We start from the raw sequence: 9740 nt of genomic DNA, 5'->3' as shown, positions 1-9740 counted from the left end.
GTGTAGACTCTGCCGTCACACGGCTGTATAGGAGGACAGAGTAAAGCCGTGCTCGGTGTAGACTCTGCCGTCACACGGCTCTATGGGACAGAGTAAAGCCGCATTCGGTGTAGACTCTGCCGTCACATGGCTGTATAGAAGGACAGAGTAAAGCCATGCTCGGTGTAGACTCTGCCGTCACGCGGCTGTATAGGAGGACAGAGCAAAGCCGAACTCGGTGTAGACTCTGCCGTCACGCGGCTGTATAGGAGGACAGAGTAAAGCCATGCTCGGTGTAGACTCTGCCGTCACGCGGCTGTATAGGAGGACAGAGTAAAGCCATGCTCGGTGTAGACTCTGCCGTCACGCGGCTGTATAGGAGGACAGAGTAAAGCCATGCTCGGTGTAGACTCTGCCGTCACACGGCTGTATAGGAGGACAGAGTAAAGCCATGCTCGGTGTAGACTCTGCGTCACACGGCTCTATGGGACAGAGTAAAGCCGCATTCGGTGTAGACTCTGCCGTCACATGGCTGTATAGAAGGACAGAGTAAAGCCATGCTCGGTGTAGACTCTGCCGTCACGCGGCTGTATAGGAGGACAGAGTAAAGCCGTGCTCGGTGTAGACTCTGCCGTCACGCGGCTCTATGGGACAGAGTAAAGCCGCATTCGGTGTAGACTCTGCCGTCACATGGCTGTATAGAAGGACAGAGTAAAGCCATGCTCGGTGTAGACTCTGCCGTCACGCGGCTGTATAGGAGGACAGAGTAAAGCCATGCTCGGTGTAGACTCTGCCGTCACGCGGCTGTATAGGAGGACAGAGTAAAGCCGCATTCGGTGTAGACTCTGCCGTCACATGGCTGTATAGAAGGACAGAGTAAAGCCATGCTCGGTGTAGACTCTGCCGTCACGCGGCTGTATAGGAGGACAGAGTAAAGCCATGCTCGGTGTAGACTCTGCCGTCACGCGGCTGTATAGGAGGACAGAGTAAAGCCGCGCTCGGTGTAGACTCTGCCGTCACCCAGCTGTATTCTATATAAAAAAGGAGAGTTCATCCATAAAACATAAATACACAGGGACAGTGTTACGCTCATCACTAAAAGTACTTAAATAAATAAAAAAAATTGTTCTGGTCTTTGAAGTATAAAATTGTATAAAAAGTTTTGATGTCTTTGATCGCCGGGCCTCGCTTCATGTCTCTCGTCTTGAGTCTATTTGAAAGCCTCAGGAATGTGGTTATGTTGGGGCTGTATATTCGTCGGAGGACTCGATATTCCCTCCGACCAATCCGATATATTGGAATGAGGGGATGAGCTTGACCATTGGTCTGGTGATTCAGGGGATGGGGTCAGGAAAGGGTGGTCCGGGACCTGTATCTGGTGACTTGGGGTATTGTCCATGGGAGAGGAGTAACTGTGCTGCGAGGGAGGCGTTAGGAACTGGGTGGTGGACATAGATTGAGTGAGCGTGGTTGGCAGGGAACTGCTGAGGATCTGGGTGTCCTGGGGCATTAATGAACGCAGGCTGCTGCTAGTCAGCTGCTGCATATCTGATTGTGCCAGGTCGTTTCCACAGAAGGGGGCACCAATGTGGGTGCTAGATGCAGACGCTGCATTGTGTTGCTGCTGCATGTTTTGTTGCTGGATTTGTTGCTGCATCTGCTGGATTTGCTGCGCCTGCAAAAGATGAGTCTGTCCAGACAATCGTGGGTTGGGAATGGCCTGATAGGTCATCATCGGTGAGAGAGTTGTGGTTGTCAAACCATTATGCAAAGACGACATCAAGCTGTGCTGGAGAGCCGCTGTAGCTTGTTGATGGCCGCCCTGCTGGAGACCAGTTCTCATGGGATTGTACTGGTTGGAGACCATTCCATTCTGTAGCCTCAGCCACTCACACTGGCCGTTCATCCCTGAGCCTCCCACCGTAAACTGCATGGAGCCTCCGTTCAGCACCGTGCTGGGGTTAGATACGGAGATATGAGTGAGACGAGGTGTCATGGACTCAAACGCCATTTGGGTGCTGCCACCAACCATTTCTTGCTTGGCAGACATATTCATGTGATTCATACTGATGTGGGTATCTGGCATATTGCTGAGGTGGTTGAGAGGCATTGATGGAGACGGTTGGAATGGAGAGGTCATCAGAGGAGGAGATGAGACATCAGACAGGTAGCCATGAGGAGACTCCAGCGAGTCCACGGGAGAGAGGACTCCAGAGCTGCTGTTATCTAGCAGCCCACCCTTGCCTTCTTGAGACTTTTTCCTCCTGGCTTTAAGGTCTTTTGACTCTTTGCACCCAGAAGCCTTGGCACTTGGCTTTCGAGCTTTCTTCCCTTGCACTGCCGCCTTCATGTTTCCAAGATAACCATTAGGAGAACAGATGGGAGATAAAGTTGAAGCACCCATGGGCCCATTGTGCAGCTGCGGGCTCCTCACGAGGTTATAGTCGTCCAGTAATCGCACAATATCGTGGTGCATGCGCTCTTGGGCAATGTCACGTGGAAGCTTGTCCAAGTGGTCAGTGATGTCTCGGTTGGCGTAGTGATCCAGAAGCACTTTGGCCGTCTCGTAGCTTCCTTCTCTTGCAGCGAGGAATAGAGGCGTTTCCTCCTGCATGTAGAGAAGCAAAAGGTTAGGAAATGTCTGATCTTCCACAGCAGGACATGATCACATTGCGAGGAGCCTACCTTCTCCTTACCTTATTATTTTGCATGTCTTTATTGGCCCCATTTTTCAGGAGAACAGTGGCTGCATCCACGTTATTCACAGCAGCCGCCCAATGTAAAGCAGATTTTCCTAGGAGGACACAAATGAAAAGATGTTACAACCTTCCCCAGAAAGCACCAGGAAATAAAGGTGATGGTTAACATGGTGCCGGTGTTTACCCAGATCATCCACCGCGTTCACATCGGCGTGGGAGTTGATCAGCTCTTCCACCATGCCCTCCACAGCCAGGCGAGCCGCCAGGATGAGTGGGGTCGTCCCATCGTACATGCGGGCGTCCAACTCGGTCGCTCTGTTCCGAATAAGAATCTACGCAAGAAAAATAATGATGAAGTGTAATTCTAAGGAAATGGCATCTTCAGAAGCTGAAGGTCTATCATTGCCCTGGTGTGTAGACTTATGGAAGAGGGTCACATATTACATTCCGTAGATGTCTGGAGTGAACACAAGACTACACACCTGGAATACGCCTTGTGCGTCAGACGCCACCGCAGCATGAAGAGGCGTGCGCCCCATGTTGTCTGGCACGTTGGCATCTGCACTGTTCTCTAGCAGCCGCTTGGCAGCATCAGCTCGGGCATATCGAGCAGCCAGGTGAAGGGCAGTCTCTCCGGTGCGGTCAGTTTGGTTGTGCAGATTTGCACCTTGACCAATAAAGTCAGAGATCATGTTAGCGGGAGCATCCTCCTCTTCTTCACTGTTTCCAGTCTCTAGTCCTCCTCCGCTGCAAGCTGCGATCATAAGTGGGGTGAAGCCATCTACAAGGAGACAAGAAGGTTAAGACGATACCTTCTAATACCCAAGAAGCAGCTTACATTCATCATACCTACACATTAAGACAAGAAATCTAAACCTACCAGGTCCTCGCACATTAACATCCATGTCAGTATCTAGCTCTCCTTGGGGTGGAGTGGGAGCCATAGACGGAGCTCGGATATCGGCTGCGTCCAGGTGCTGCTGAGTCCACTGTCTGCGGTCGGTCTGATCACCGCGGTCGGTCTGATCACCGCGGTCGGGAAGTATGACATGATCATCAAACTAATGGAGAAGACAACGTTCAGCTCAAAGACACACAAGAAATTCTGATGTTCCCTGATCTATGAACGCAGCAGAAATCTCACAGAAAGACCAAACATCTCTACAGAGACTCAACCGGGAAATCTTCGAGCAAAACGAGGTACAAGAACTATGCCAGTGTTTACCCGGAATCGCTTGCTTTCCGAGGCTCCTTCATCTCCCCACTCATTTTGATTATCATCCATTAAAGAACCATCTGCACCATTTTTGAGGGGCCTTTAATAAACGAAAATTAAAAAACTTATATAACTCAGAACTAAATGCAAATAATCAGTATAGAAGCGAATGCCAATATGTAAAAGACGAAAATAAAGAAATGTGGCGGGATGTGCACATCTCCAGCCACAGCACTTACTTTAAGCCCACCGAATCCTCCCCGAGAGGCTCGCGTCTCTTCTTTTTGGTTGACTCCATGAACCCATCTGGGTACCAGAGGTGACCTTGCTCCCGGCGTCTCTTCTTGTTCAGGATGAGGACTCCCACGATAGCAAAGATGACAAGGATGACGCACAGGCTGACCCCGAGGCTGGGGTAGAGCGGCGAGCTGGTCGGGGGAGCGGACGTTTCACCTGAAGACAACCAGGAGAAGCTCGGTGAGACAGACATTAAAGCTGCTGCATTTCACAGCACAAGCACAATGGAAATGAGACAAAAAAAACATTCCAAAAATAAGATTATTTTCCGTCACTCATCAGAATTGCAAATTACCCCTAAAATTCTCTCCTGCCCCAAACGGCAGTATCAAGAGACAGGTTTTCTCTACTCCTTTAAGAAAACGGATTAATCAACCTCACATCACTGCGCTCTCATTGAGCTGTTAAGACCGAGGATTTACATGGGATTTTCGAGATAACGGCTCCACCACCTCGTGCACGCTATTGATCAGTTTCTCTCCCTTCTTAAAGAATTAATGATCCTGACATAAATCCAGTAGAAAAAAAAAAAAAAAAAGTTGAAAGGCGTTTTATTTACGAAGCTTGATGGAAAAAAGCTGCCGATTTATTGTCTGGACGGCTGAAGTTTGGGAACTTACTTCTAACAGCCTCTATCTTGTACGGGAGGTCTAGATTGCCAAGAGACGCCAGAGCCCCGAGGAATGCCGCCACGTCTGTGGCACTATTGAAGCACTGAGTAGTGGTCTGCAAACATTGCCGATTATCTATCTCCAGGTAGACGATTGACCTGTGTACAGGGGTTAGAGGTCACTTGTATTCAATCATGGCATATTGTCACATGTAACGTGTCAGGAGGACAGCGTCCACCTACCCCTTCACCTCCAGCTGGTCCAGTTCTCTCCGATATCTGGCAGGCATCAGGGAATCCTTCACGCTGCTGAAGATGGCACTCGGGGCAGCAGCCCAATCCCCGATGGACCTCTTGATGTGATGTTTCTTCAGTTCCTCCTTGTTGCCGTAGTATGGGATAATCATGTAATCTCCCTGCTCGTTCTTCTTAAATACAAAATTGGTGTGGAGGATCCTGCTCAGCGCTCGGAGGAATTCAACAGAAATGTTCTTCAGCTTTTCTGGGGGCACCAGGACGACTAATACCAGGGTGCCATCAGCCAATTTCTCGGGCATATTATCAGCACAGTCCAGACCATCCCACTCACACTCGGCATTGTTACAGCCTTGATCACAATGACCATCCTGGAAGTGGTCCTTGCAATACTGGTCATACAGAGGGCTGGAAGAAAAAGTAGGAAAATAGTCAGTCACAACAGCTTCAAATACAGTTCACAAAGTCAGTGCGTCCTCCCCCCGCGCTCGACCCACTGTAGGCACCACCTTCTTTCCCGCGCTCGCACCACTATCGGCACCACCTCCTCTCCTGCACTTGCCCCGCTGTCGGCACCAGTCCCCCCCTCCCCCCACCAGCATTCGCCCCACTGTCGGTACAACCTCCTCCCCTGTGCTCGCTCCACTGCCTGCACCACTCCCCCCCAGCATTCGCCCCACTGTCGGCACCACCTCCTCCCCTGCGCTCGCCCCACTGTCGGCACTCCCCCCCAGCATTCGCCCCACTGTCGGCACCACCTCCTCCCCTGTGCTCGCCCCACTGTCGGCACCCCCCCCCAGCATTCGCCCCACTGTTGGCACCACCTCCTTTCCCGCGCTCGCCCCACTGTCGGCACCACTCCCCCCTCCCCAGCATTCACCTCACTGTCGGCACCACCCCCCCTCCCCAGCATTCACCCCACTGTCGGCACCTCCTCCTCGCCTGCGCTCGCCCCACTGTCGGCACCCCTCTCCCCCCCCAGCAATTCGCCCCATTTTCGGCACCACCCCCCCTCCCCAGCATTCACCCCACTGTCGGCACCTCCTCCTCGCCTGCGCTTGCCCCACTGTCGGCACACCCCCCCCCCCCAGCAATTCGCCCCATTTTCGGCACCACCTCCTTCCCCACGCTCGCCCCACTGTTGGCACCACCTCCTCCCGCGCACTTGCCCCACTGTTGGCACCACGTCCTCCCCCATGCTAGCCCAACTGTCAGCACCACCTCCCCCCAGCACTCATTCCATTGCAGACACTGCGCATCCCCAGCACTCGCCCCACTGTCTGTACTTCCTCCTCCCCAGCACTCGCCCCACTGCCAACAGCACCTCACCCCCCTCAACCCTTGCATCCCCCGCACTCGCCCCACGCTCCCCCCACCATTAGCACCTCCTCCCCTTTTTTACTCAGCTTATCACTACTTTCCTACTTACTTGCACTGATTGTCAATGATCTGGCAGTCAAAGCCGTCATACAGGCATCCTGTGTTGTTGCACTGGGAGTCACATTTTCCATCGTTAAAATATTTCCAGCACTGCAGAGCCTCGGTGCAATTCTTCCAAGGATCGTGGAAATCTAGGGAGCAGTCGCCCCCGTCCCATCCACAGGCATGAGTGTTGCAGTTTGTGTTGCAGATCTTATTCCCTGCCTGCTCAGCACATAGGTCAATCCCACAAGCCTTTTCTAAATCGGGGGGCTCGATATCCTGGCCTTGGCCGCCTTTAAAGCCGTAGTGCAAGATGTGGCAAAAGAGCCCATTAAAGTTCTGGGGGCACATGCACTGGTAGAATGGTTTCTCCGTCACCAACTTGCAAGTGCCGCCATTGTAACAAGGGCTGGAATTACAGGGGCTGCTGACCGGGTGCTGACACAGGGGTCCAGTGAAGTCCTCCGGACACAGACATTTAGGGGTCTTGGGGGCGGATATACAGGTCCCACCATTGTGACAAAGAAGATCTCCACACAGTCGGGTCTCATATTCACAAGTGGCGCCATCAAATCCCTTAAAAAACAACAACAAATCAGTTTACCATTTCCAAATTCACGTTCATCTTATTGATCTACAGATAAAGACCGGGTGTCATTTTTATAGAACAGTTTCCGATCTACACTTAGGCCAAGTAATCAAACCAATTTTGCCAGAATTTTGGCATAAATTGCTTTGATAAATCAGAGTTGCACATAAACGTTGCGACTTTCGGCGCTGTCACGCTAGTTTTGACCAGAACTGGGATGTATGGTGATGGGTGGGGGCTTGATGCCACTGCTGGTCCCCGGCTCCAGTCACCCCCCTATTCATGAACAGACCCCACCACCCCTCCTCATCAAGACCGGCAGGAAAGTTCCCTCTCGTGATTAATCGGGGGCCATTGTGTTTTCTGCCCAGCGTTACATGGCGCGGTCCTGCTCATCTCTTACCGGGGGACACTTGCAGATGAAGCCTCGCTCCGTATTAGTTGCAATCGCACACGTTCCACTGTTTTTGCAGGGTTTTCCTTTGCATCCATCAAGCAATGATTCACAGCGCCTCCCTGGTGAGATACAGAACCGGATCAGTACCTGAGGTTTCCGCTGCAGCCGGGAGGAGACTTTAGTGACCGGGGATCTGCTTTACCTGTAAACCCTTGTCGGCATTCGCAGCGGTAATCGTTCTCCAACTGGACGCAGTTCTGGGTACCGCGGGCATCGCAGGGGTTGGACAGGCATTCGTTCACATCGCCCTCACAGCGCTCCCCGACAAAACCCGGCAGACACTTGCAGTGATAGCCGCCAACACGATCCACACATTTGCCGCCGTTGAAGCATTTCGGCTCTTGGTTGGGGCCCTCATACAGCGGGTTGCAGTCATCGATGTTAATCTCACAGTGAACTCCTAGAGATGGGGGAGGGAAAAAAAAAAAGAGAAAATGCTGAATATTAATGTGACGTAAGACCTGGGGGGGTCGGCACCCGCGAGTCCACATGTCTGCAATGGCCTGTTACTTTTCTGGCTCTGGCATTACCTTGCGTGCCTCTGGGACAGGAGCATTTGTACGTGTTGATCAGATCAATGCAGGTTCCTCCATTTTGGCAGGGGTGTGAGTGGCACTCATTAATTTCCTCTGAACAGTTAACCCCATGGTAGCCTGCAACACACTGTGGAGGAGAAGAATAGATCAGAGACTATCCGCTTTCTGGCTACTGAGCACGGAGCAGCAAGCGAGGCCTCACCTCACAGGAATAGCCGCCTAGGTAGTCGGTGCAGGTGGCCCCGTTCTGGCACGGATTTGGACTGCATTCATCCACCTGCTCCTCACAGTAGCTTCCCGTGTATCCGGGCTGACACTGGCAGTAGTGGGTGTTCCCGGTGTCACGACAAGACCCAGAATTCCGGCAGAGACTATGGACGTCCACATCTGGTGACAGAAAAGGTGCCATGTGACAGGACTGTAAGGAACGGAAGCAGCAACATGTGATTATGAAGTGCAGTGGTCTCCAAGAAGCCCCCACCTCGTTGTAAGGCCGCCACATCGCAGGAGACGTTGGGGACGTCACAATACAACCCGGTCCAGCCGCTGTTACACTCACACCGATACAGGTTGTTGGTTTGCCAGCATTTTCCTCCGTTCTTACATGGTGAAGAGTCGCACCATCTCACCAAATTCTGCAGAAAAGAAAGAGGAAGATTGCATTCAGGAATAGGGAAAATCCGACTGTAGGAAGAAAGGAAGGAAGAAGCTTGTGACCGCGAGTACCTGACAGTTCAGGCCGGTGTAGCCCTGGGGGCAGGTGCACTTATACGTCCCATAGCTGTCCTGGCACGTACCACCGTTCAGACAAGGCTTGGAGTCGCACTCGTTGATGTCATGCTGACAGTAGCTGCCAGTGAATCCGGGCGGACACTGACAGGTGAAGGTGTTTATTCCGTCAACACAGGTACCACCATTGAAGCAGGAGCTGGAAGAGAGAAGAGTGTGAGATGTCCAGTCGTGTGGCCATCCTCCATCCTCCCCCGGGGGGTGTGGTGAGCGGGCCATGCTCCCCCGGGGGGTGTGGTGAGCGGGCCATCCTTCCCTGGGGGGGTGTGGTGAGCGGGCCATCCTCCCCCGGGGGGTGTGGTGAGCGGGCCATGCTCCCCCGGGGGGGTGTGGTGAGCGGGCCATGCTCCCCCGGGGGGGTGTGGTGAGCGGGCCATCCTCCCCCGGGGTGGGGGGGGTGAGCGGGCCATCCTCCCCCGGGAAGGGGGGGGGGGGGTGAGCAGGCTATCCTCCCCCGGGAAGGGGGGGTGAGCAGGCCATCCTCCCCCGGGAAGGGGAAGGGGGGTGGGCAGGCCATCCTCCCCCGGGGGTGTGGTGAGCCGGCCATCCTCCCCCGGGGGACGTGAGCGGGCAGGTACCTTTCTGTACAGTCCGGAGTGTTTATTTCACAGTGGATGCCGCTGAACCCCGAGGGACAGGTGCAGGTGTAGCTGTTCACACAGTCCGTGCAGTTTGCGCCGTTCTTGCAGGGGTTGCTGGCGCATTCATTAATATCCTCTTCACACTTTGGCCCACGGAAGCCGGGCAGACAGTTGCAGTAGAAGGCATTGATGGCGTCCGTGCAGGAGCCGCCATTGTGGCAGGGGTCTGAAAGGTAAAATAACAGGGAGGCGGTCAGTTTCTCACTCCGCCCCCCACAAAGTGCAGCAGGTAGAGGAGCCATCCGGACGC

At 53.3% G+C, this 9740-nt stretch overlaps 1 protein-coding gene across 1 annotated transcript in view; it reads right to left on the bottom strand.

Annotated features, from left to right (window-relative positions):
* Positions 1 to 550: 550 nt before the first annotated feature.
* Positions 551 to 9740, bottom strand: part of NOTCH1 (notch receptor 1) — a 45330-nt gene continuing 36140 nt past the window's right edge. Inside the window, exons 18-34 of the mRNA XM_075324339.1 lie at positions 9428 to 9656; positions 8787 to 8988; positions 8542 to 8695; positions 8263 to 8447; positions 8055 to 8187; positions 7667 to 7924; positions 7471 to 7583; positions 6486 to 7054; positions 5045 to 5464; positions 4812 to 4960; positions 4134 to 4347; positions 3904 to 3994; positions 3559 to 3739; positions 3161 to 3459; positions 2863 to 3010; positions 2676 to 2773; positions 551 to 2587 (exon numbers count right to left, since the gene is read on the bottom strand). Of these exons, the coding sequence (XP_075180454.1) occupies positions 1190 to 2587; positions 2676 to 2773; positions 2863 to 3010; positions 3161 to 3459; positions 3559 to 3739; positions 3904 to 3994; positions 4134 to 4347; positions 4812 to 4960; positions 5045 to 5464; positions 6486 to 7054; positions 7471 to 7583; positions 7667 to 7924; positions 8055 to 8187; positions 8263 to 8447; positions 8542 to 8695; positions 8787 to 8988; positions 9428 to 9656 (4841 nt within the window). The 3' untranslated portion in view covers positions 551 to 1189. The remainder of the gene's footprint in view (positions 2588 to 2675; positions 2774 to 2862; positions 3011 to 3160; positions 3460 to 3558; positions 3740 to 3903; positions 3995 to 4133; positions 4348 to 4811; positions 4961 to 5044; positions 5465 to 6485; positions 7055 to 7470; positions 7584 to 7666; positions 7925 to 8054; positions 8188 to 8262; positions 8448 to 8541; positions 8696 to 8786; positions 8989 to 9427; positions 9657 to 9740) is intronic.

The sequence above is a fragment of the Anomaloglossus baeobatrachus genome, chromosome 9 (genome assembly GCF_048569485.1).
Source record: "Anomaloglossus baeobatrachus isolate aAnoBae1 chromosome 9, aAnoBae1.hap1, whole genome shotgun sequence".
In the NCBI taxonomy this organism is placed as follows: domain Eukaryota; kingdom Metazoa; phylum Chordata; class Amphibia; order Anura; family Aromobatidae; genus Anomaloglossus; species Anomaloglossus baeobatrachus.
Note: the sequence above shows the minus strand (reverse complement) of the source record. Positions and strands in the feature narration are given on the sequence as shown.